This window comes from Salvelinus namaycush, chromosome 22 (assembly GCF_016432855.1).
Source record: "Salvelinus namaycush isolate Seneca chromosome 22, SaNama_1.0, whole genome shotgun sequence".
NCBI classification, from domain to species: Eukaryota; Metazoa; Chordata; class Actinopteri; order Salmoniformes; family Salmonidae; genus Salvelinus; species Salvelinus namaycush.
Genome location: NC_052328.1, coordinates 12281452 through 12309385, shown reverse-complemented (window position 1 = coordinate 12309385; position 27934 = coordinate 12281452). Strand labels below are relative to the sequence as shown.

Here is a 27934-nt window from a genome sequence, read left to right as displayed (position 1 = left end):
TGGAATGTAAGTCGCAACAAAACAGAGGTTTTGGTGGCAGAATATATATATATATAAATATATAATCAAACTAATAGCAATGAAAAATGAGATGAGAGGTAATTAGAATATGTAGGCTTTACTGGTAAACTGTTTTGAGAAAATAATCCAGATTTGTAAAAAAGGATACATTTATTTTCCCTACAATGCTCACCCCCTGCTGTTCTCTTCTACACATGCCTTGCAAAATACCAGCTGTACAATACGTTTTCAAACTACAGGCTTCATTGTTGATATATATCATTAGATTCAGTATCATTGAAACAACCCAGGTAAAGTTTTCACACAAAACTGAACCAAAGCTTGAAACAACACTGATCAGTTTTGCTGATGCACTGACTCAAGTCTCCACGGCGATGACTCATTTGTCTATGAGTCATATTTCTCAGATGCATCAGTAAATGCAGTGTGGAAAGTTATGTACTGATCCACCAGTGAAAAATATATTTCGATATTAAATAGAAATGTATTGTACAACTATTGTACGGCATGACTAATCATGATCTTTTTCTGAAATACGATAATATCAAAGATTTTTATTGATCAGACAATAAAAATATCATATCAAAACACTCTATTCAAGTGATTGTTCCACCTGGGAATGGAACTGATAAACCAGACAGGTAATTTCCCTTTAAATGGCCTTATCAACACAGTTGACTTACTTTATTACCGAGCATATATTATCTACCTGTAGCCTTTATCTCACCACACAGCTGATTAACAGGTTTACGAGTGAAGTACCTGCAATGTGTCCACAAAGCATCTCAGAGTAGGAGTGCTGATCTCCGATCTGTCCTGATCTCATTCCTTATGATCTAAAAGGCTAAACTCATCCGAAATCAGCACTCCTACTCCTACTATTTGGACTCCTGGGGCCGTATTCACAAAGCGTCTCAGATTAGGAGGACTGATCTCAGATCCGTTTTGCCTGTAGACCTTAATGAATAAGAAGAGAGACCTGGTAGCCTAGTGGTTATAGCGTTGGGCCAGTAATTGAAAGGTTGCTAGATCGAATCCCCGAGCTGACAATGTAAAAATATGTCCTTCTGCCCCTGAACAAGGCAGTTAACCCACTGTTCCTAGGGCGTCATTGTAAATAAGAATTTGTTCTTAACTGACTTGCCTAGTTAAATAAAGGTTAGATTAAAAAAAATACTCTGAGGTGAATGTGGGCCCTGATTCCTAGAGGCACATTCTGTATAGTTTATGCAAAAGCCTTCCTCCAAGAAAACAATAAGTAATCATGATAAATGTAGAATGTAACCCAAATGTAAAATGCCCACATCATCATATAATTGTGAACTATTCTCAGTAGAATAACACTGTAAAACTCTTCTAACACTTCTTTACAGATGAACCTATCCCGACCAGTGTTCCTTGTCTATTTGACTCTATCCCTTCACAGTGAGGAGGACAAATGAATGCCTCAGGGGACTTGTCCAGTTATTGTGAGAGGAATGATACATAATGAAAAATATGGGTGTTCCCCTTCTCAGCGGTTTAAGATGTCAGAGGGCTCTCAGGTATGGTAGAACTCCTATTGTTTTGGGTCCCTCTGGGAGACAAGAGACAGGAGTGGAGGAACTGAACGGGCACACAGCCTGGGTAAGGAAGGAAAGGACACGGTCACATCCATCTCAGAGAGACGGAGAGACACACACCTTACAACCGAGAGAAGTCTGCACTCTCAGCCCCAATGAAAGCCTCGTAGACTCTGAGAATATAGAAAAATATGCGGTGAGTAAATCTCTGCTATGATACCTGTAGCTACAAATGTCTGATGGCCTTTTTGAGTCATGTACATATATATTTATTTTTTTATGTGACTTGTTGTTGCGCTCTGACTGACTTTTAGACACACAAGGGTTTCTCAATGATACATTTTGGAAAGGTTCCTAATTGGTCGTTTCATACTTATTTTCTGTGATTTAGAAACATTTCGGATGGTCATTTTAATCATTTATTGCCAAATTCTTCATGTACTCCGGTGTTTGTGATACTGAGCAGGAAACCCAATATAAAGACCTTGTCTGATGACACACTTTTCCCTAGCAAGGGGGACAGAACATTTTCAAAGGCAATCCTTACATTGAGTGATTTAATAACTTGGTTTATGATGGCTGTGATGTTAGAGTTGTTCTGATCTAATGTACTTGCGATTGTATCTTGTTATATATATTTTTTATCTTTTAGGTCTCAGGGCACCACTGAAAATGAGAACCTGGTCTCAATTGATCTCCCCTGATTAAATAAAAGTGAATCCATATCATTGGTCCTTGGCCATATAGTCTTCTAGATTTTTTAACAATCTATACCCGTTCTTTGGTACTCAGTAAACGTATCCGTAAGTGAAGGCAATGGTACATGCATGTCTCTTTCACCTTCATTTGCCAAGTTGTGATATAGATCACTTGGGTTTCAACATTGAAACGGGAATGTTGTATTAGAGCAAATACATTCTAATAGATTTCAACTTGAACTATTTCTGGACCTGAAAACAAGTAGCTGACACTTCATGGCCCAGTAACTTAACCATAGAGTACAGTGGATACTGCACCTAATGTTGAAATGTAGGGGTTCGGTAAGAGGCAAACATGACCTTTTAGTTTACTGTAACTGTATAACTTTACTGTGTAGAATAAGGTCTGGGACTTACAGTAGACTGTATTTTTATGCAAAACAACTCACCACCACCCAGGTTTATACGTATGAAGCTCTGTCCCCACAGTCCTCCACACGGACACACACTAATTGAACCTGGCCTAGAGGGAGTCTTTGCATTTAGCTTGTAACCCAATCAGAAAACAGGGATTATTCTTATCCGTTTCCTCTATTCAGTGGGATATTGTTAGGGGACTTGTATTTCCAACCCCTCTGGACTTAGATGTCTCACCTATTTGGATGCTCAACAATACAGTCAAGGACATTCTTTGCACAAACAATAATGGATTCCAGTTCAGTGTCCCTTTTTTTTCTAAGGTTGTTCATTTTGTGGCCTAATCAAAGAAACAGCAGTTAATGCCAAATGATTAGTAAAAACATACAGTAGCAGTCAAAAGTTTGTACACACCTACTCATTCAAGGGTTTTTCTTTATTTGTACTCTTTTCTACATTGTAGAATAATAGTGAAGACATCAAAACTATGAAATAACACATATGGAATCATGTAGTAACCAAACAAGTGTGGCTACTTTGAAGAATCCAAAATAGATTTAGATTTGTTTAACACTTTTTTGGTTACTACATAATTCCATATGTGTTATTTCATAGTTTGATGACTTCACTGTTATTCTGCAATGTAGAAAATAGTAAAAATACAGAAAAACCCTGGAATGAGTAGGAGTGTCCAAACTTTTGACTGCTACTGTATACTCAAAATCACGTTTTATCACCAGAGAATATCAAATACTTTTTTGGAATATGTCTTGACAAAATTATGTATATTTCCAACCCAAATATGAATAGCAGCAACCTCTATAATTTTGTTTCGTTTACTCCCTATTTTATCCCATCAATGTTTAATAATATTCTGGTTATAATTGGATAATAATATCAGTAGCTTTTCACTCATCTCTTGTGGTAGGTTGATTCTTGTCTCAAAAATAAAAAGCTTCATGTTAAGGTCATAGTAGACCCTGTACCATTGTTTGGAGTGGACGTGGGTTACGCAAACTAACAAAAAGGATCCTAACAAATTGAACAAATACCCTACCACCATTAAGCAGAACAAGGACTTGACCTACTTTCCCAGAGCTGAGCTCTATGATATAACATCGTCTCCGTGACTCATACAAATTCAAGGGATGAAGGTTAATGCACTGACAAATAACAGGACTTCCAGAGCCTCCAAATTAGTCTCAAGGCAGTGTGAAATACATTTGTAAACTTCTATGTTACGCATTTCAATGTCACCATTTTCACTGTACTCTTTTTCTTGCAGGTTACCACTGCTAAGACTGGTGTGTCTTTGTGCAGTGCTGGGATACTGCTCTGTAGGTGAGTCTGTCCACAATCTGGTTGCATGTCCTCTTGACTGTAGTCATCTCTCTCTTTATCAATTACATTTTCTTTTGGTCTAGTATAGTATATGAGTTCTAAATAAACTAACTGCATCAATACGTTTATCTCTATTCTAATACGTGCTTCTCTCTCCTCTTTCTCCCTCTCTCTCTAGTTGCTGATCTGAGTGACTGTGAAGCGGTGGGAAGTAAATGCCACACCCATGCCGAGTGCCTCAAGGCTAAAGGCAACAACTTTGTATGTGTGTGTCGGTTTGGCTACCATGGAGATGGACTACTGTGTGTGGACATTGACGAGTGTGTTACCGGCCTCCACGGATGCCACCCAAAGGCTCGTTGCTACAACACACTGGGCAGCTACAGCTGTGTGTGTCTGGATGGCTACTTCGGCGACGGAGTCCATTGTGACGATGTCAACGAATGCCAGACAAGGAACGGTGGCTGCCACGCCAGTGCCCTCTGTACGAATAGAGAAGGAGGGCGAGACTGCAAGTGCAAGGGAGGCTTCAATGGCAATGGGTTTCAGTGCACGGACATTGACGAATGCACAAACAGTGGCATCTGCCACTGGAATGCCACCTGTATTAACAACCCTGGCTCCTATATGTGCACCTGTAACACAGGCTATAAGGGCAATGGGAACTACCTGTGTCTGGATTTAGATGAGTGTTCAGAGACTCCCGGTGTATGCTCGGCCTCCTTAGGCTACAAAGGCTGTAAGAACCTGCCTGGATCGTACCAATGCACCTGTAGTATTGGTTACCAGAGCAATGGACAAACCTGTGAGGACATTGATGAGTGTGCTGGTAACATCTGTAGTTTCTATGCTGACTGTGTCAACACGCTGGGCTCGTACCGCTGCTCCTGCTTCGATGGATTCAATGGGAATGGGCTGGCATGTAGGGACATCAATGAGTGTAATGGGGAGAATACATGTGACCCCAACGCTGCCTGTATCAATGTGCTAGGCAGCTATGACTGCTCCTGCCGCACCGGATATCTAGGGGATGGCAGGAAGTGCACCGACATCGACGAGTGCGCCACCCTTAATATCTGCCCTGCTTCGGCCGCGTGCGTCAACACCAGGGGGTCGTTCTACTGCGACTGCGGCACGGGCTACATCTTTAACAACTCCAAGTGCATGGACCTGGATGAGTGTACCATCGGGCGCTGTAGCCCCTTCTCCACCTGTGCCAACCTCCCGGGCTCCTTCACCTGTGAGTGCAGGGCAGGGTACAGGGGCAACGGCATCACCTGCGAGGACTTGGACGAGTGCTCCTTGGCACAGCAGTGCCACTCCAATGCCCTCTGCACCAACCTTGCGGGCACGTTCAACTGCAGATGCCAGGTAGGCTACTCCGGGGATGGGGCGATCCAGTGTGCGGACGTGAACGAGTGTCTGGTGGACAACGGAGGCTGCCGGAATAAAGCCACCTGCGTCAATAGTAAAGGTTCCTTCTCCTGTCTGTGTCCTCCTGGGTTCAACCTGGTCAACCGCACCATATGCCAGGATATAGACGAGTGCCAGGCCATGGAGAAGCCATGCTACCTCAATGAACGCTGCTCAAACACTGAGGGGGCGTATGAGTGCCCCTGCCGGGTGGGCTTTGCCCGCCCCACAGAGACCAAGGCCTGTACGGATATCGACGAGTGCAAAGTGAACAACCCCTGCCACGTCAACGCCACATGTTTGAACACAGTGGGCTCCCATACCTGTACCTGTAAGCACGGATTCATAGGCAACGGCTCCAGGTGTGAGGATGTGAACGAGTGTGCTGAAGAAGGCACATGCCACTCACGGGCACTGTGTGCCAACATACCCGGGGATTTCTCCTGCTCCTGCCAGCAGGGCTTCTTTGGGGATGGCTTCCGGTGCCAGGATGTGGATGAGTGTGCCCTTTCCAACGTCGCCACCTGTCCCCCCATCTCAAAGTGTGTCAACTCCCCGGGAGCCTACGTCTGCTCGTGTATGAACGGCACAGTGGCCTATAATGACACCTGTGTGGCCCCCAGTCCCCGGTGTGCCCCTGCCTGCCACCGTCATGGGCTCTGCCACCCCTCGCCCGCTGGCTTCCAGTGTGTGTGTGACCTAGGCTTTGAGGGGGATGGACTCGCCTGTTCGGATATAGATGAGTGTCAGAAGAATGTGTGCCCTCGGAATGAGACTGTGTGTGTGAATATCCCTGGCTCTTTTTCCTGTCTCTGCAAAGTGGGCTACAGACAGAACGGGACAAACTGCGTTGGTAAGAGGATTTGATTTCGTCACAAAAACTACCAGAACCACTCAATATTTCTCAATAAACACTCATTTGCAAAATCCTATATGTTTTCTTCAAAATCTGGTGTTACAAATTATTTAGAATATGTTGTACTATAAAATTGTAAGATGTTGATGTTGTTCAGGTGATTTTCTCTCTCTCTCTCTCTCTCCGCTTCTCTCTCTCTCTCTCTCTCTCTCTCTCTCTCTCTCCGCTTCTCTGTCTCTCTCTCTCTCTGTCTCTCTCTCTCTCTCTCCCTCTCTCTCCCTCTCTCTCTCTTCTCAGATGTGGATGAGTGTGTGTCTGGAGACAAGGAGTGCAGTGAGTTTGCCCAGTGTGTGAACACAGTAGGGAGTCACCTCTGTTTCTGTCTCAGTGGCTTCACTGGCGACGGGAAGAACTGTTCTGGTAAGCGCAACATTTCTCTTCGAATTTCTATCATCAGTAGACATTACATAACTCTGTTAAGACTGTTCATGTACACCGTACCTGCTCTACTTTTGTGTGGATTCTCTTGTGAGCTTTCTTTTAGCAACTTGTGGGGCTGTTTTCCTGACACTGTCCCATTTTGGATGAATTATAGACATTGATGAGTGCCAAAACCAAAATGGAGGATGCCACCCCATTGCCAGCTGCTCAAACACTGCCGGATCGCACAACTGTATCTGCCCGTCTGGCACCGAGGGCACTGGCATTGAGTGTCAGGATGTTGACGAGTGTGCCGACAACTCCACCGAGCCCCACAACTGCAGCCGCCTGGCCCAATGCAACAACACGGACGGCTCCTACCTCTGTCTGTGCCAGGAGGGGTACCAGGGGGACGGGTTCGTCTGTGAGGACGTGGATGAGTGTCTCTCACCGTCCACCTGTGGGAGGAACTTGACGTGCCTCAACACCCCCGGGGGGTACAACTGCACCTGCATCCTGGGTCTAGCCTACGAAGCAGGCACGTGTGTGAGCGTGGAGAACTGCCTGAACGCCAGCCGGGCGTGCCACCCTCACGCAGCGTGCCACCCCACCAAGGGCTCCTTCTACTGCCACTGCCAGGATGGTTTCCATGGCAACGGGGTGGCCTGCTGGGATGTGGATGAGTGTAGCCAATCGGGGCGGGAGTACTGCCCGAAGTTCTCCTACTGCTTCAACACAGAGGGCTCCTATACGTGTGACTGTTGGGATGGTTACCAGGACAATGGGACACACTGCATGGATGTGGATGAGTGTGAGGCGGCGAACTACACCTGTCCTGACAACAGCACCTGTACCAACACAGAGGGCAGCTACCGCTGCCCCTGTGATCTGGGCTTCCTGGCTAGTAACAACTCTCAGTGTCTGGATCTTGACGAGTGTGTCTTGGGGCTGGCGCGATGCCCGGATAGCTCAGATTGCCAGAACACACCCGGCTCCTTTGTCTGTTACTGCTGGGACGGCTACCAGGGCAATGGAACAGGCTGCCAGGATATCGACGAGTGCCTGGACAACTCCACCTGTCTTGAGAACAGCAACTGCGTCAACACCTATGGCAGCTTCCTGTGTCCCTGTAACGTAGGATTCCTCAGTTTAAATGATCGGTGTGAGGATATCGAGGACTGTTTGGACCCCGACCTCGGGCCGCTTTGTACCAACGGAACATGCATGAACACCATTGGTTCATTCTTCTGCTTATGCTACGTGGGCTTCTGGAGCAACGGAACTGAGTGTGTGGATGTGGACGAGTGTTCTGAGGTGTATTCCAACTCCTCTAGCTCTGACTCTGTCTGCCAGCCCTCCTCTACCTGTATCAACCTCCCTGGCTCCTATCAGTGTCCCTGTAATAGTGGCTTCCTCCTGAACGGCACAGATTGCCAGGATGTAGACGAATGTAGCGACCCGGAGGGCGCCCCCTGCCCTGATCACTCCGTGTGCAAAAACACTATTGGCTCCCTCCTTTGTCCCTGTCTGGACGGGTATGAGCCAGGGGCACAAGGCAATGACACGGTGTGCAAGGATATTGACGAGTGCCTCTTTAATACCACATGTCGCGTTGACCAGGTGTGCACTAACTTGCCCGGGACGTACCACTGTGACTGTCCCGGGGGGTACCATGAGGATGTGGGAGCGTGTGTGGATACGGATGAATGTGGGAATAGTAAGGGTGCCGAGGTGTGTCACCCCTCGGCGCGCTGTTGGAACACTCCAGGCTCCTACACATGCCACTGCTCCCAGGGCCACACGGGCAATGGCACCTGGTGCGAGGACGTGGATGAGTGCGCCGTCCTGACGGCACCCTGTCACAAACGCGCCCTCTGCTACAACACGCCCGGGTCATTCCTGTGTGTGTGCCACCCAGGACTCCTGGGCATCGGGGCCCTGTGTGTGGACCTGGACGAGTGCCAACAGAATAATGGAGGATGCCACTCTGCTGCCACCTGTTCTAACTCTGCGGGGGGGTTCCAATGCCGCTGTACCAGTGGCTGGGATACCAGGGGGGAGAGAGGGGTGCATGGGGACAGAGGGTGTGTTGACCAGGACGAGTGTGTGTCGCCCTCGGCATGCCCCGCCCACACGTCCTGTAGAAACTACCCAGGGTCCTTCAACTGCTCCTGTGCCTCTAACAACACTGTTTGTACAGAGCTGGCTAAGGGTGGGCTACTCCTTCATAAAGCTACCCTGCAAGTTAACTTTGCTCTGTGTTCTGTATGTGGTTAGGGAATGAATGTCTCTGCATGTACACTACCATTCAAAAGTTTGGGGTCACTTAGAAATGTCCTTGTTTTTGAAAGAAAAGCACATTATTCGTCCATTAAAATAACATCAAATTGAAATACAGTGTAACATTGTTAATGTTGTAAATGACTACTGTAGCTGGAACGGATTATCAGCAACCATCACTCCAAATGTATCATTTTAAAAGGCTAATTGATCATTAGAAAACCCTTTTGCAATTATGTTAGCACAGCTGAAAACTGTTGTCCTGGTGAAAGAAGCAATAAAACTGGCCTTCTTTAGACTAGTTGAGTATCTGGAGCATCAGCATTTGTGGGTTTGGTTACAGGCTCAAAATGGCCAGAAACAAAGACCTTTCTTCTGAAACTCGTCAGTCTATTCTTGTTCTGAGAAATGAAAGCTATTCCATGTGAGAAATTGCCAAGAAACTGATGATCTGTTACAACGCTGTGTACTACTCCCTTCACAGAACAGCGCAAACTGTCTCTAACCAGAATAGAAAGAGGAGTGGGAGGCCCCTGTGCACAACTGAGCATGAGGACAAGCACATTAGAGTGTCTAGTTTGAGAAACAGACGCCTCACAAGTCCTCAACTGACAGCTTCATTAAATAGTACCCGCAAAACACCAGTCTCGACCTCAACAGTGAAGAGGCGACTCCGGGATGCTGGCCTTCTAGGCAGAGTTGCAAAGAAAATCTCAGACTGGCCATTAAAAAGAAAAGATTAAGATGGACAAAAGAACACAGACACTGGACAGAGGAACTCTGCCTAGAAGGCCAGCATCCCACAGTCGCCTCTTCACTGCATTTCTGATCAATTTGATGTTATTTTAAAACAAGGACATTTCTAAGTGACCCCAAACTAGTGTACACTTGAAGTAGTTGAAGTGCTAAATAGTGTAAAGAGCTTGTTTACGTCTTCGAATATTCTTGCAGCATATATAGTAATTGGCATTTTGCTGCATATTTTCTATGTGTGAAAAGTGTATCAAAATGTCATAATTACAATGATGTAATTCACAGAGAGTGATTTGTACCCGTTTGGTGACGAGGTGGGAGATATAGGAGTGTGGTTGGACACAAAAGATGGGAACTCTCCTTACATCACACCACCTATGGGTTTCCCCTTCGTAGGCAAGCTGTATGATCGGGTCTATGTGAGTATCCATATCTTTACTCACTCCTCTGAGACTGGCCCTGAACTGAAGACCGCAAGATAAATGATTAGTACAATTATTATTATTTTTTTTTACAATTCTACAGTGTTTTATTCGATGCAGATGCAAGAAGATGTACATCAGTGTATTTTTTCTCTGAAATGGCCTTTGCTGTGAAACTCTATCTGCAATATTACAACTGATCTACCCCCCCCCCCCACCACCCCCCCACACACCAAAAAACAACAACAAACAAAACACTGATATATGTGCAAAACTACAACACATACATTCACCAAAATATAATAATCACCTTTAACGGAACTAAGGATAAGCAATACTCAAAGAAGCCGTAGGATTGGTTCTACAGTACAGTGTAAAGCCAGACTGGGAAAGACTTGTTCTACCACAACATTGAAATGCATTAATATGACAACAAAGATGTGCACCATTACAGTGACAATCTGCTTGGCCAAGTCAGTACCAAGATTGTGATCGATAATGCTTTCTCATTGGTCAATTTATCTTTCCAAATGTTATAGTAAAGGACAAATCAGAATAGTTTTGACTAGAATGCATGTTTCATAAGACATACTGTAGGTTTGGCATTAAATATATATATATATATATTTGAAATAAAATAAATAAATCATTCTCTCTCTGGCTTAGTTCTCAGATAATGGACTCATTCAGTTCCAGTCTATCAGTCAGAACGAGCAGTTCCTGCTTCCTGTCCCTTTCCCTACGGGTTTCCGTGGCAACGAGGGCCTGGCAATGCTGGCCGTGTTCTGGGACGATGCTGACCTCACCCTCGGGGAGGGGAAGCTGTTCTATCAGGTGAGATGTCAAGGGTTAGGGGTGAGGGGTGAGTTTGGGTCAGAGTGGAGTCAAAGTGGGGATGACAGTCATTGGACTAATCTCATCTAATCTGAATGACTTTCTCTCTCCTAGGAATACCACAAGCTGAATATGTCAGATAGATATTCCCAAATTGTCTTCAGCCGTACAGCGGACGATGTGACGCGGTTTGAGGAACGGAACGACAAACCTGCGTTCACCCCAGCCTGGATTCTAAAGATCACTTGGGATCATGTGATGGCTGTCTCCTATCAGAAAATCAACCACTCTGAGGTATGTGGGTTATTGGATGGTACAGGGTGTGGTATTGTATGCCCGGATGTCTGTCCTAGATTAGCATCCATTGTTGCTCAAGTGTTAGCTGGGAGAATGTAACCTACCTGATTCATCAGTCCTCACATATAACTTCTCTCCCCATCTTTTTGTTCTTGTGGTGCCACCTTGTGGCCTGTTCCAGACTAACACCTTCCAGTGCATCCTGACTACGGACGGGGAGCGCTCCTTTGCCCTGCTACGCTTCGGGGAGATGTACTGGGGTCCTGGCCAGAGGATCCACCATGACGCCCTCACAGGCTACACCGACGGTGGAGCCCACTTTTTCAACGAGACCACGAGTTCAACAAATCTGTTTGGCCCAGGGGGGCGGTATAGGCCTCAGGAGGTGAGGGGGAACACAGGTAAACTGGGTCAGCTGGTGTATGACCTGACAGGGCCCACAGAGCGCGAACAGGACCCGAAGATGAGGTGCCAGGTGTGGGCCCTAAAGGAGCCTGAGCCGAAGGAGTGGGCCAAGGGGGTGTCATCGTGCCCCTGTACCCGCGCCCAAGCACTGGAGGACCTGGCCTTCGGGCCTGAGACCCTGCCCCCCAACCAGCAGGATCGGGTACGGCTGAGGGAGCTACGGGGGCTGCGCTGGGGGGGCAGTGGGGGTCACGTATTCCAGTCCATCCTGTCCAATCGGCACGGCTCAGGGAAGAGATGTGTGTATGACCCACAAGGTCCCCTGTTGGCTGGATACAGTGAGCGCTACTTCTCTGGAGCCACTGCACAGAAACACATAGGTACCGTCTCATTTACGTCATATAGTGAACGCTCAACCTGCCATTCGGGATCCTGTTCAAATCAATAACAGCATTCATTGATGTAATCACCAGCTGCATGTCTTTTAAACTAGCAAACTCATCCATATTGCCTGTTGTCGCCTTATTTCTCCCCCCTCCATCTTTAGATGAGGATCTCCTTCCATTCCAGTGGTGTTGTATCCAGTCTCCTCTGTGCCACCTCTATCTGGCCAAGAGACCCCTGGACCGTTGCCAAGGTTACGGCTGGGTGAGCCCCGACTGCTGCATAACCGCGGCCAAGGCAACACAGGGCATTGGTGAGAGCTTACCTATACTCAGCGGAATGGGGGTCATTTACTTTCAACTCCTGTCAAGTCATTGAATTAATTATTATTGTGTCAGAGAATATACTCTATTATAAACTGGATGGTTCGAGCCTTGAATGCTGATTGGCTGACACAAACGGGTATGACAAAACAGTTATTTTTACTGCTCTAATTACGTTGGTAATCAGTTTATAATAGCAATAAGATACCTCGGGGTTTTGTGATATATGGCCAATTTACCACGGATAAGGGCTGTATCCAGGCACTCTGCGTTGCGTATGCGTAAGAACAGCCCTTAGCCGTGGTATATTGGCCATATACCACACCTCCTCGGGCCTAATTGCTTAATAATACATCATTTTGTCACTGTTTGTCAATGATATATAGCCCACATGTTTGGTCCCATTATGTGATAGTAGACAGATCGTTCACTGTGTGCCTGTCTGCTTGGACCCATTAGTGTAAATGAGTGTAAATGTCCTGTGCAAAGTCTCGGTTAGTGAATTGTTTCCTTCTCATACAGTACGTACCTGTTTCGTCCGCAGGCATGGTGTACGGCAGCCTTCATTTCATCACCTTCGATGGGACTGAGTACTCCTTCAAGGCCCTCGGCGAGTTTGTCATTGTGCGCCTCTCCTCCTACACGGGCTCCAATATCTTCACGCTGCAGGGTGAGACGTGCGAGCTGGAGACGGACGGACAGGCTAGACGGGTCCCCACGGTGGTGAGGATGGCTGCTTTTCACCAGGGCATCGGCAAGGTCAGTGTGTTGTGTGTGTGTGTGTCTGTCTTATGGGTTGTATTATGGGCTGTAGATCTCACGTGCTTGATTGTCCTCACCTCTGTGTGAATGTGTGTGTGTTCAGGTTGAGTGGCGGTGTGCAAAGTCAGGAGAGGGACTGGAGGTCCTGGTGGATAATGTGAAGGTCCCAGTTTTTGTCGGTAAGAAATCTAAGCAGTACACAGGCCTACACTTGGCCTACCATAACAAACATGGCACAGAAACAGGACGATTACTATTCAACATTTTACTACTATTCCACCGGACTAGACAATGCAATTTAGGAATATAGTTAATCTCTATACAACTTTACAAACGACCTGGAACATCATTCTCCAACCCTTGTTACATACAATATTACAGTAGCGTCTTCTTCTTCTATGATATCATGGCGGTTCCGCAAACAAACGCTGAAGGTGCGTGCCGCCACTTACTGGGCCGGAGTGTGTGGTCAATCACAGTTTACAACATTACACTCCACATTTCTAAATCCTCCTACCTAACTCAGTACCAACGCAGTCCCATCTCAATGACCCTGCACTTCAACCTTTCCCTCTCTTCAACATACTTACAACAATTTGGCAACGCGTGCTCCACCGTTTCCTCCACCGCACACTCCAGACACAAACCATTCACATGCTGGCCAACCGGATGTAATGACGAGTTCAGTGTACAAAGTCCTAGGCGCAATCACCACCTCTTCCTTCCTAATCTGACCTTTGAATCTTGGTCTACCGACCTTTCTATCGAGGGCACATAAATGCCGGCCCTTGGGCTCAGAGTCCCATCTCTTCTGCCACACATCCATCAGAATGGTTCTGATCTTACATTTGGCCTCGCTTCTAACCAGTGGAAGATGAATATGAATTATATGGCTATCTGGTCTACAATTTCATTCCCTTCCACACCCAAGTGGGCTGGGACCCAGCATATTGTAGTAGCAATAGAATGCTATCCTCATATCCCCTTAAAATGACATAACAGTGCCCTCTGCTGTCCTTGCAGGTGTGGTGCACATGGGCAAGGAGGGTTTTGCGGTGCGCTGTACCTCGGCCAGTAGCTGTGCGGCAGTGTACGCCGGGGGGCTCCACGTGGTGGTGTGGAGGGTGGGTGGAGGTGGTGGTGCACAGCAGTTGGCCGTCCTGGTGGAGGTCCCCCAGACCTTCTACAGCCGCACCGTGGGCCTGCTGGGCCTCTGGAGCTCCAACCGCACCGATGACTTCCTGCAGTCTGACGGGAAGCTGATGATCTCTCCCAAGAATAACCCTCCCCCGGAGGAGAGCTTGCGCCAATTTGGCCTGTCCTGTGAGTGAGGCTTAAGTCAATAAGTCACGTTGAAGGAGTCGGCGGCACATTGAATGTCAATACTAACATACCACTTAGAATGCATGTCCAATACATTGCTTCATTCTAGGTAGCATGCTAGTGTGGTCCCTCTACCCTAATTCAAATATAGTGTGTCACGCAGATTAAGTACCCCTAACTCCACTCATGTATAAGTAGCCATTCACAGACATTGCTAGGTGTTTAAAGGAACGGTCTTTCACCCTTTCATCCTTGGTCTGATAAGTGGGTACGAATTCACACAGAGCCCCTCGGTTACATATAAGGTCCTGTCTGTACAGTCACTTTGTCTCATGTCAAATATGGTGAGCTGTCTTGAGGGTTCTGACTGATGTCTTGTAATGTGTTCCGTAGGGGCTGTGCCTGTTCCAGAGAGCCTGCTCTTCTCCATCCCACCCCCTGGTCGGTTTACTCCAGCCTCGACAGAGGAGCTGATGTCAGTGAGTCCAGCTGTACAAGACAGACTGAGGAGGACATGTCAGGGCAGTTTGCAGTGTGTTCATGACATCCTGGCTTCTAATGACACTGGACTGGGTTTGCAGAGTCTGGAGTCCCAGGAGCTGTACCACAAGCTGGCTATGGTGTTTGGTGAGTCAACTGTTATGTCAGCCAGAGGATCAAGAATTTGTATCTTTATTGTAGATGTTGGCACTTCCTCTTCGAGTCACATACTCTGTGCTCTGGGTCAAAGTTGCCCTCTGGACAAAGATCTAGGATCAGTTTTCCCTCCCCAATTACAGAGTCTAATCTTAAAATATTAGCCTAGTTGGGCCAGTTTAGGGGAGTAAACACAAAACTAACCTTATATCAGTGTCTATCAGTGGTGTAAAGTACGTAAGTAAAACTACTTGTGTATATGTACTTTACTTTACTAATCATATTTTTGACTACTTTTACTTTTACTTCACTACATTCCGAAATAAAATAATGTACTTTTTACTCCATACGTTTTCCCTGACATCCAAAAGTACTCGTTATATTTTGAATTCTTAGAAGGACAGGAAAAAGTTTCAATTCACGTACTTATCAAGAGAACATCCCTGGTCATCCCTACTATCTGATCTGATGGACTCACTAAACACAAATACCTTATTTGTAAATGATGTCTGAGGGTTGGAGTGTGCCCCTGGCTTTCCGTAAATAAATAAAAACTAGAAAATGGTGCCGTCTGGTTTGCTTAATATAAGGAATTTGAAATTATTTCTACTTTTACTTTTGATACTTAAGTATATTTTAGCAATTACATTTACTTTTGATACTTAAATATATTTAAAACCAAATACATTTTTACTTTTACTCAAGTAGTATTTTACTGGGAGACTTTCACTTTTACTTGAGTCATTTTCTATTAAGATATCTTTACTTTTACTTAAGTATGACAATTGGGTACTTTTTCCACCACTGGCCTGTATGTGCAACTTCATCCTACTCCACAGCATCCTGCCATTCGCTCCGTAACAATTCATTGAATGCAGTGTAGTGTTGATTGAGGTCAATTGACATGCTTCTCTATAGGTCAGGTGGTATTCAACTCTTATCCTACGAGATCCAGAGCCTGCTGGTTTTCTATTCTACTGATACTTAATTGCACCCAACTAGTGTCCCGGGTCTAAATCAGTCCGTTATTAAAGGGGAACAATGAAAAAAAGCAAAGGAACTGGCTTCGAGTTCCAGAGTTGAGTTTGACATGCTTCAATTTCTCTCCTATGTAGGGAACATGCCTCCCATCGTGACTGAGCCCACGGTGATCCGTTGTAAGGTCAAATCCACTGTTCGCGTGCAGATCAGCACTCAAGACACCAACCTAGACCCTATAAGCTTCTCACTGCTCTTCCCCAGACCACCACAAGCATCTGTTGGGAAAAGTGAGCTAGAAACACACACACACACACACACACACACACACACACACACACACACACACACATGCAACCCCCCCTCGTGGCGAAGTTTTCTATAATTCCTTAATGTGTCTCTCCCTATAGGTGATGGCATATTGACCTGGACACCACTCAACATCCAGCCTGTCTACCTGACCATCAGAGTTGATGACCAGCTGTTCAGCTCTCAGTTCACCCCCATCCTGCAGGTGTGCGACTGCCTCAACGGTGGCACCTGCCAATACAACAGCATCGTGGACAACCATCTGCAGGGGAGATTTCAGGTAAACAAACATGCAGACAGACAGACTGACAGACAAAACAGTAAGGGGGAGTATTTCTACGTGGGCTTGGGTGTTTTCTCCCAGACTGCAATATGAACTAGTCCTGTGTTTTGAGTGTGATATGATGTTCCCATGCCGATCAACCCCACACACCCTTCCTTTGTGCCTTGTCCTCCCAGGTGGTAGGGTGTCTGTGCCCTAAGGGTTTCAGTGGGATATTCTGTGGGGATACCACCGACGTGTGTAAAGGGAAGCCTTGCTTCCCAGGAGTGCAGTGCCAGTCTCAATCCCAGGGTGAGCCAGACCAGTTCACCTGTGGAGAGTGCCCCCCACCCACCATCTACGAGGACAAGCAGGGATACAAGTGCTTTGAGAATGGTTGGTATACTTTGGATAAGGGTTGTGTTCATGAGGCACTAAACGGGAGAGAAAACAGGTTGGGGCTACCTGCTTGTTTTGCGTCGCGTGCCCTAATGAGCACGACTCAGCTAGCAACTTCTTTACCTGTATTCAGGAAATTATTCATTACTACTAGTCAGGAGTTTTTCCTCATCCAGATAAACTCCTGGCACTATTCATGACCATTGAGCTGTTCTCATTCATGTTTCTCCTTCTTTTCCTCTCAGACTTCTGCCTCCCTCCCTTCCCCTTTCCCTGTCACACGATGGCCGACTGCCTCAGCTCAGGGTACAACTACACCTGCAGGTGCAAGCCTGGCTTTACTGGGGACGGACGCAACTGCACAGGTACTGACTCTTGACCCCTAACCTCTGAAATAAACATACTGTGTTGTAGCAAAGTCAGGGGGTAGTCCTGACCGGGGCTTGAACCCTGGACTTTGTGACTGTCAAGCCAACACCATAGCTTTCACGCCAAGAGATCCAAACCTCTCGACGACGTCGTAGGTGTTGAGTTAAGGTCACTACAGTATACATACATTCTGAAAACAATGTAAACTACACTACATTGCCAAAAGTATATGGACACCTGCTCGTCGAACATCTCATTCCAAAATCATGGGCATTAATATGTTGGAACATTCCTGCGGGGTCTTGGTTCCATTCAGCCACAAGAGCATTAGTGAGGTCTGGCGCTCATGTTGGGCGATTAGGCCTGGCTCGCAGTCGGCGTTCCAATTCATCCCAAAGGTATTCGATGGGGTTGAGATCAAGGGGCTGTGCAGGTCAGTCAAGTTCTTCCACACCGATCTCAACAAACCATTTCTGTATGGACCTTGCTTTGTGCACCAAGGCATTGTCATGCTGAAACAGGAAAGGGCCTTCCCCAAACTGTTGCCACAAAGTTGGAAGCACAGAATTGTCTAGAATGTCATTGTATGCACATGGGGATCTTAGGCTTGTGTGCGGCTGCTGGGCCATGGAAAACCATCACCAACTATGCTGTAGAGTTAAGATTTCCCTTCACTGGAACTCAGGGGCCTAGCCCGAACCATGAAAAACAGCCCCAGAACATTATTCCTCCTCCACCAAACTTTACAGTTGGCACTATGCATTCGGGCGGGTAGCGTTCTCCTGGCATCCGTCAAACCCAGATTCGTCCATCAGCCTGCCAGATGGTGAAGCGTGATTCATCACTCCAGAGAACGCATTTCCACTGCTCCAGAGTCCAGTGGCAGCGAGCTTTACACCACTCCTTCAGCACTCGCCGGTCCCGTTCTGTGAGCTTGTGTGGCCTACCACTTCGCGGCTGAGCCATTGTTGCTCCTAGATGTTTTCACTTCACAATAACAGCACTTACAGTTAACCAGGCCAGGTCTAGCAGGGCAGAAATTTGACGAACTGACTTTTTGGAAAAGTGGCATCCTATGACGGTGCCACGTTGAAAGTCACTGAGCTCTTCAGTACGGCCCATTCTACTGCCAGTGTTTGTGTATGGAGATTGCATGGCTGTGTGCTCGATTTTATACACCTGACAGCAATGGGTGTGGCTGAAATAGCCCGAATCCACAAATTTGAAAGGGCGTCCACATACTTTTGGCCATGTAGTGTATCTCTGAGCCATATTGCAGTTGTTTTCTGAAGAGATTACAGTACATCATGATAATATTCCTCCTGATTCAGACATAAATGAGTGCCTGGACCCATCGGCCTGTCGTAACGCCAAGTTTGAGTGTGTGAACACGCCAGGGTCCGTCCGATGCTCCTGTCGCTACCAGAGCACTGAGGAAACCGATGGCTGTGGTACGTACACAGAACGGCCCAGTAACGAACGGTTCCAAGTATAGTACTGCATGAAACAGTATCTTCTGCAGGGCATTATGAAGTAAAGTGTTAACCAGATTATCTCTGTATAGTGATGATACCATTTCATTTGTTCCTTTGCAGGGGACTCTGCCAATCCACCAGGTAAGCCTTCTATTTTTCAAAAAAATCCCCCAATACTGCACAGCAAGACATGACTACTGTGTCGCCATGGTGATCGTGACCACATTGTGGAGTGTGAGGTCATTTAATGGCCTAGTTGTTGTTGTTGACAGGGTTCAATGTCTTCAACGTGTCCTTGGGCTGGAGGAGCCAGGGGTCTGGAGGAGAGGGGCTGAAGCAGGTGAGAGAGGGAGTGTGTGGAACACATAAAACGAGCTATAGGGCCATACGTTTTTCCAGACCACATGACCTGACCAGGGATACCAGTCCAGAAATGGAAAGGGAAAACTCTGGCTCCTATTATTGTGTGTGTAAATGTAGATCATGGCTGAGTGGGGTGATATAATGATGTGATGATATGTGTGTTTATACAAAATGACGACAAACTTCTCCGTCCTACAGCTGGAGGAGATTCTGTCAATGGGCTTCCAGAACAAGTTCTACAACGCTGTGATGAAACGGCCGATGCAGGGCTCAGGTCTGGATGAGTACAGGATCAACGTGTCCAGTGACACACCCCACTGGTACATCAGAGACTACCTGACCCGAGTCGGTGCTTACTACAGCATCAGAACCGCTGAAGTCGGAGGTAAAACAATCATGGAGGGAATGCGTTTCTCTGTTAAACTATACTGTATAGTCACGAGGAGTTGTCAGACTGAGAATGTATTGATTGTAATAGTAGTAGAAAAACTTTATTATCCCTCAGGGCATTGACGGGCGGCCGTCACACGATGTAATGTAAAACAATGCTCTCAGGGGAAGCATAACTTGAACCAGGACCACACATTGTCATGTCAACAATGATGATAATGGTGATTATGATTCCTGCAGTTGTCAAAGATGCAGTCGGTGTTTGCCAGCAAGAATTGAGATGGTTTTGTACTACTTTATCCTCTCGTCTCTTTGTCCTTATTGTCTCTTTTATCCTCTCGTCTCTCTCTCACAGACTTGGATGAGTGTAAATCTAATGAGGCTGTGTGTCGGCAACCTGCCCTTTGTGCCAACACTTACGGAGGGTACAGGTGTGTGTGCAACGGGACCACCGATGTCGACGACACCCAATCCTGCATTTTAGGTGAGGCTGTGGGAAAAGATGGGTCGTTGACCGTATACCATTTCATGCAAATACCCAGGGTGTGATGCTGTTCCTGGTCATTTCACGTCGTCATTTCATACTATGGTTATGGAAAAGAGTTTCCACTAAGCGTGTATTCTCTGAACCCAGAACCAAATGCACTGGCCAGCTACTAAATGTTGTTAACATGGGAACTGACCAAGATGTTTTGGGGGCCCTAAGTATGACATAATAATGTGTTAATGGCCTATTAAACCTAACGTTCCACTGTTGGCCCACTGTTTAGACATGGGTGGTTTGAACAGGACGGGGATAGCCGTGGCCCAGATGGCGGAGGATAAGAAGCCTCTGATCCTAGGCCTGGTTTTAGGCATCGGGATCCCTGTCCTCCTCCTCCTGTCTGCCTTAGCCTGCTTCTGCTGTGCCCGCAAGAAGACCATCACAGGAGAGTGAGTAGCCTGAATATCCTCACAGACGGTACCATGGTGTATACAACATTCACACAGACTTAATGGTATATAGTACCTTCAGAAAGATACTGTAACCACAATATATATATATATATATATATATATTTACAGTAACAGATGCATAGTTTACCCTCAGTTCAGATACAATGTTTACCGTTATTGCAGCAGAACTACAAGGCAGTACATAATCACAAAAACACAAGATTGGGTAGAAACACAACACCAAGTTTGTAACGAGAGTCTGGAAGCAAGTACAGGGAGTGAGTTTTTTAATAAATAAAACAATGAACACGAAACACAAACAACACACCGATATGAAAACAGAGTCAATAACACCTGAGGTAAGAACCAAGGGGAGTGACAGATATAGGGAAGATAATCAAGGAGGTGATGGAGTCAGGTGAGTGTCATGAGGCGCAGGTGCGCTTAACGATGGTGACAGGTGTGCGGGATAATCAGCAGCCTGATGACCTAGAGGCTGGAGAGGGAGTATACGTGACAAACTTCATGAACCGACAACCTCAATATACTAGCTAGACACTAACTGCACTTGTAATCGCATCAAATGAAATCCACAGTAGTTCTCAGAAGCAGAACAAAACCTTAAAACTGTGTTGGTCTACCTGACCTCTGCAGGATAATAGAGATACATCTGGTGTCCGTATGTCCATCAGCTCTGTTTGTGTATTATCTCCATGACTGCAGTGCTATAGTCTGCAGATGTACAGCATCTGGAGCAGGTGGCAGTGGACTAGAGACACATAATCCTGCTGAGTCCTGGCCCTGCTTTATACTGTAAACCACAGTGTAATGTATGAGTCGTTCTATTTGATTTCAGTTTTTGACCGCACCCCTTTTTCCGCATATGTTGTAGCTTAGACCCTATTGTACATAATCTGAGGTGTTTGTGTAGTGCCAGACATCGGTTGAGACAGCATGCTCTTGAATACAGGGTGTGTGTCATTTCAATCATAGAAATAGAATGTATAGAATGGACCTATCCCTTCAGACCACTGCAATTTAGCAGTTACACCATTGAAATGTTGGTAACACTTTACTTGACACCCAGTGTCATAACACATTATGACCCTGTCATAACCATGTCATAATACACTATATATACAAAGGTATGTGGACTTCCCTTCAAATGAGTGGATTTGGGGTTTTTCAGCCTGTCACCGTTGCTGACAGGTGTATAAAATCGGCCATACAGCCATGCAATCTCCATAGACAAACATTGGTAGTAGAATGGCCTTAGTGAAGAGCTCAGTGACTTGCAACGTGGCACCGTCATAAGATGCCACCTTTCCGACAAGTCAGTTCTTCACATTTCTGCCCTGCTAGAGCTGCCCCGGTCAACTAAGTGCTGTTATTGTAAAGTGGAAACATCTAGGAGCAACAGCGTCTCAGCCGCAAAGTGGTAGGCCACACAAGCGCACAGAACAGGGCCGTCGCCTGCTGAAGCGCGTAGCGTGTAAAAATTGCTTGTCCTTGTTAGCAACACTCAACAAACTGCCTCTGGAAGCAATGTCAGCACAAGAACTGTTCGTCGGGAGCTTCATAAAATGGTTTTCCATGGCCGAGCAGCCGCACACAAGCCTAAGATCGCCATGCAAAATGCCAAGCGTCGGCTGGAGTTGTGTAAAGCTCGTTGCCATTGGACTCTGGAGCAGTGGAAACGCGTTCTCTGGAGTGATGAATCACGCGGTACTATCTGGCAGTCCAACGGACAAATCTGGGTTTGGCGGATTCCAGCAGAACGCTACCTGCCGCAATGCATAGTGCCAAGTGTAAAGTTTGGTGTAGGAGGAATAATAGTCTGGGGCTGTTTTTCATGGTTCGGGCTATGCCCCTTAGTTCCAGTGAAGGGAAATGTTAACGCTACAGCATACAATGATATTCTAGACGATTCTGTGCTTCCAACTTTGTGGCAACAGTTTGGGGAGAGCCCTGATCTCAACCCCATCGAACACCTTTCGCATGAATTGGAATGCCAACTGCGATCCAGACCTAATCACCCAACATGAGTTCCCGACCTAACTAATGCTCTTGTGACTGAATAGGAAGCAAGTCCCCACAGCAATGTTCCAACATCCTTATTTTATTTAATCTTTATTTAACTAAGCAAGTCAGTTAAGAACAAATTCTTATTTACAATGACGGCCTACCCCCGGCCAAATCCTAACCCGGACGACGCTGGGGCAATTGTGCGCGGCCATATGGGACTCCCTATGGGACTGCTGTATCTCAGCCGGTTGTGATACAGCCCAGGATCGAACCAGGGTCTGTAGTGACGCCTCTAGCACTGAGATGCAGTGCCTTAGACCGCTGCGCCACTCTGGATCCCTAATGGAAAGCCTTCCCAGAAGAGTGATATGTTCGACGAACAGGTGTCCACATACTTTTGGTCATGTAGTGTATGTCATAACAGCTGACATAACTTGTCATAACCATCCATGGCTATATTATAAACAGGTTATGACACCTACATAAGAGTGTAAAAACCCACACAACCTACCACTCAAGGCAAAACATTCCAAAACACCATAGCCTATATGTCAATAGTATGTTTGTTACATACAACAACAACAAGAACTGACCATATTAAATGATCATTGTTATTGCACACACATCAGACATGCACCTACCCCAATGCTCTGTTGCTTATATGATTATGATGGTCATAATGCTTCTTGACAGCGTCATAGATTGTATTTTCTTAGTCCAAGTAAAGTGACACAGGATGGTCATAATGCTTCATGACAGTGTCATAAAGTGTCTTTTCTACAAGTTGTTTAAAATATGATGAGGAAAACATGACTGTAAAGAATTGATAACAACAACAACATATTGAAGAGAATTTGAAGCGAACAGAAACTTCTTGGCAGGGATAAAACTAATTTGAATAAATGTGGGTTCTGACACTCTTAAGTAGGTGTCATAACAGCCAGAACATAACGCAATAGATGTCACAACAGGTGGAAATATATGGGTCATGACAGTGTTATGATCATATTATGACAGGTTATGACAAGTTATGCCAGCTGTGTCATAACACGCCCAGTGTCATAGCTGGGCATCAAGTAAAGTGTTACTGAAATGGTAATTGAATTGAAATGGTAACTTCCAATTACTACCACAAAGATGGCCACCAGTCCACCCACTGTCGAATGTCAACTTAAATGGGAATGTCTATTCTATTATCTATATTTCAATAGGTTTCCTATGGAAGATTGACAGCATCATTTAAAACAACTGATCTTTACACATTTTATCAACAACAACAAAAGAATTAACCTCCATCTCCTGAATGTTTAACTTTCTGACCACTTCCTCCATGGGCAAATATGTATGGAACGTTTCATTCAAATCAAAAGGGCTTCGGTCAAAAAAGAATACAACTCAAATGGAACGACCCATATACCCTATGGATTTAATGCTCGGGGAGGTCATTGGGGATGTTGTAGAATTAGCTTATTATAATGATAGGAAATAGGCCACTGTCGCATGGACACACACAGTGCTATTCATCTGATAGAGATTATGCAACATATTTGGATTATGTCTGTGTAACTGTATCCATGCCTAATAGCATAGTGCCCTTTTTAAGTCAGTACTGAGTGTGTCAGATGTTACTGTTGGACAACTCTCATTCCGTTGTGTTGTTTCTGTGCAGAATTCCTCAATTGTTACCAGAATATGTTCAGGAGCAGTACAACCCTCCGCCCTTCAACTACTCGGACCCGGCTCTACACTACAACGTCCACGTCAGCCCGCGCGTCATCGACGACCTTACACCCAGGAAGCATCGCAGTACAAACTTCACACACGCTTAACAGCGCTATTATGATTGTACATGTCAAAATAAAACAAAGTCAATATATTATTTACACTGTAATAACCAATTGCTTATAGCTGAGGGACTTTCAAAGTCCATTGTATTTCAGAAAAGAAGAAGTGGACACAGAAATTGATACAGAGAGAAGCTAAGCATATTTCGTGCTGTGATTCTGACAAGCACTCCTAGCAAGTACGTCAAAGTAAAGGCTGGACGGCTCTGGGCGAGGGAACTTAATAAACCTGTAATACATTTGTATTAATATTACAGAGTTATATTAATATTACACATATTTGTACATGCAATGGATTAACACAGAGACGATTGTAGTCATTTTATTTATCAGACAACATGTTGTGGGGTCCTCTTCTTAACCTTCAGCCCATCAGCTGTTTTACTTGAGAGCATAATGTCTACAGCTTTGTGTTGGACTTCGCACTGTGGTGGAGGGTACTGTAGGGTTCTGAGTCTTGATGGCTATGAAGATACGGAGAGCGAACGAGAAGCACTTGAATCATATTCAAGGTTTTCTTAACGACCGGTCGGTAAGAGTAGTATACACCGAGCATACAAACTTTGTCATACATGGGTCTCAAACACTCTTATATAAGCTATGAACGGGCTGTCACCATTATCCTGAGTGGAGAGCTCAAAAACAAAACCTCATATCGATCTACAAGACCAGAGAGAGTCAGCGGCTACAGAGAAGTCGCAGTCAGTCGATGGCTGGGATGGCGAGGCATCGGTGAGACGCCTTGTTGACCACATCCTCCCTCTGCTCAAGCCATGCGGTTCCCTCTTGACTGTCACTCCATCTTTTGGTAGCTTGAAATCTTTAAAAAAAAACGTTCAACTCTGGCTGAAAATAGTAATCCAGACCTGAATCTATATAGCTGTTTTATTTGATTCTTGTTTGTTTAGCTTTATCAAGCGCTTTGAGACTCTTTCTGTAATGAAAAGCGCTATAGAAGTTAAATAAATAATTATTGTCATGTACATTGAAGAGAGTAGTGTCCTTTGCCTTAAACCTATGGAATACATGCAATATTAATAATGGTCCATCTCAATGTTCTAAAAGAAAGTAAATGCATGATGTAAACCAGATCTCCCTTGGAGAAGATGTTTTAATCGCTGAAGTCATGAACCAGACAATGGCATGTTTACAAGGGGATACATGTTTCACGATTGGCACCCATGTTACAGAGAGGCACAGATGGTGAAACATACACTACATGGCCAAAAGTATCGTCAAACATCTCATTCCAAAATCATGGGCATTAATATGGAGTTAATTAATTAATATGGTCCCCCCCTTTGCTGCTTTAACAGCTTCCACTCTTCTAGGAAGGCTTTCCAATAGATGTTGGAACATTGCTGTAGGGACTTGCTTCCATTCAGCCACAAGAGCATTAGTGAGGTCGGGCACTGATGTTTGGCGATTAGGCCTGGCTCGCAGTCGGTGTTCCAATTCATTCCAAAGGTGTCCGATGGAGTTGAGGTCAGGGCTCTGTGCAGGCCTGTCAAGTTCTTCCACACCGATCTTGACAAATCATTTCTGTATGGACCTCGCTCTGTGCACAGGGGCATTTTGGGGCTCCGAGTGGTGCAGCGGCCTAAGGCACTGCATCTCAGTGCTAGAGGCATCACTACAGACCCTGGTTCGATTCCAGGCTGTATCACGACTGGCCGTGATTGGGAGTCCCATAGGGCGGCTTACAGCGTCGTCCAGGTTAGGGTTTGGCCAGAGTAAGCCGTCATTGTAAATAAGAATTGTCATGCTGAAACAGGAAAGGGCCTTTCCCAAACCGTTGCCACAAATTTGTAAGCACAAAATCGTCTAGAATGTCATTGTATGCACATGGGGATCTTAGGCTTGTGTGCGGCTGCTGGGCCATAGAAAACCATTTCAAGAAGCTTGCGACGAACAGTTCTTGTGCTGACGTTGCTTACAGAGACAGTTTGGAATTCAGTAGTGAGTGTTGCAACCAAGGACAGGGCATTGTTCCGTGCTTCAGCACTCGGCGGTCCCGTTCTGTGAGTTTTTGTGGCCTACTACTAAGCGGCTGAAACGTTGTTGCTCCTGGACGTTTCCACCACAATAACAGTACTTACAGTTGACCGGGACAGCTCTAGCAGGACATAAATTTGACGAACTGACTTGTTGGAAGGTGGCGTCCTATGATGGTGCTACGTTGAAAGTCACTGAGCTCATTAGTAAGGCCATTCTACTGTCAATGTTTGTCTATGGAGATTGCATGGCTGTGTGCTCAATTTTATACATGTGGCTGAAATAGCCGAATCCACTAATTTGAAGGGGTGTCCACATACTTTTATACATATAGTGTATCTGCCTGGCTGTATATTACCATCAATATTTTACAGTACCACCATACTTTGACCATTCCCATCCTGTGGAGGTGTTATACCTTTTCCAATCATTAGGTGTCAGCAGCGAGTCACCCAGACAGTGGCAGCAGAGAGGCTGATCAATCACATTGCTTGTGGGAGGTTGAGTTGAGTTGAGTAGCACAGTAGCACAGCAGTCACCTGCTCAGACTGCAGCCCTGGCTCCTTAGAAAGTGGCTGCAGCGTGCTGTGTGGTGCCCCCTGCAAGATGAGATCATCTGAGTGCGGTGCACAGCGCAGCTCTGCAGTTCCCAGCACCGCAGAGAGGCAGCAACACTAGGGTCAAGGGCAGGACACTGCCACCGCACTACCCAACCCACTTCCTGAATGTGGATCCCTCTCCACCCCACCCACCACACCATCCCCCACACTATCACTGCATAACCTCTGCAGTGCCACAGTTCCTCTTGATTTCATCCCGTGGAGGAAGCGAACACAGATAAGGTCGAAGTCCTCTTCAGAATATGCATAGGAAAGTGCTATAAAGAGTAATTGAGAGATGACATGGCAAGCAACACAGCTGACACCTGTGCATGAAGAAACAACATCAGGTCGAATGAAGAAATACCAGAATAACTCACCTTTGTAATAAAATGAATGAAGCATTGAAGATGAAAATATGACAAGCACTTAGCCTACTTCTATCCTGCATAGTTTAATTTGGAGCTAAACTGAAGGCAGCGTTTGAACAGGAATCCTACTTTGACTGCAGCAGACACCTGGAGGTACGCCAGAAGGAGGAGAGAGAGAGCGGAACGCTAAGATCAACAGCAAGGATTCAGTTTGACAGTTTCTAAGTGGTGGTGTCCTTCTGAGCACCTTAGATTTAAAAAACAAAGCCAGCCGATGACTTGAGCTACAAAAATACTCACAGATAGACAGAATTAGAAGGATTCATTTGGATTCAACACTGAGCATGTATGTTCATATCCATTTCATCAGAACATGATTGAAATAGCTTGGGAATACCAGCAATGCTAAATCCTCTTATCAGATTTGAGGGCATCATATTTGGCTCATGATAATGCAATTGTGAAAACAACA

At 45.8% G+C, this 27934-nt stretch overlaps 1 protein-coding gene across 1 annotated transcript; it reads left to right on the top strand.

The window, feature by feature from the left end:
- The first annotated feature begins 1547 nt into the window (after positions 1-1547).
- Positions 1548-25481, top strand: si:ch73-105b23.6. The gene is made up of 24 exons (XM_038960146.1): positions 1548-1565; positions 3984-4035; positions 4218-6305; positions 6606-6728; positions 10047-10180; positions 10850-11017; positions 11132-11311; positions 11496-12099; positions 12267-12416; positions 12971-13185; positions 13292-13367; positions 14212-14511; positions 14905-15138; positions 16263-16415; positions 16536-16714; positions 16894-17092; positions 17341-17460; positions 18796-18915; positions 19060-19080; positions 19212-19279; positions 19501-19687; positions 20048-20176; positions 20463-20625; positions 24323-25481. The coding sequence occupies exons 1-24, from the start codon at positions 1548-1550 to the stop codon at positions 24480-24482; spliced, it is 5841 nt and encodes a 1946-aa protein (XP_038816074.1). The 3' UTR covers positions 24483-25481.
- The last annotated feature ends 2453 nt before the right edge of the window (positions 25482-27934 follow it).

Bases quoted from the DNA above. Each gene is read 5' to 3' on its own strand.
- si:ch73-105b23.6 (XM_038960146.1), top strand. The intron at 11,018-11,131 runs GTGAGATGTCAA...TCTCTCTCCTAG, and splicing joins AGGGGAAGCTGTTCTATCAG to GAATACCACAAGCTGAATAT. The intron at 19,280-19,500 runs GTGAGAGAGGGA...TCCGTCCTACAG, and splicing joins GAGGAGAGGGGCTGAAGCAG to CTGGAGGAGATTCTGTCAAT.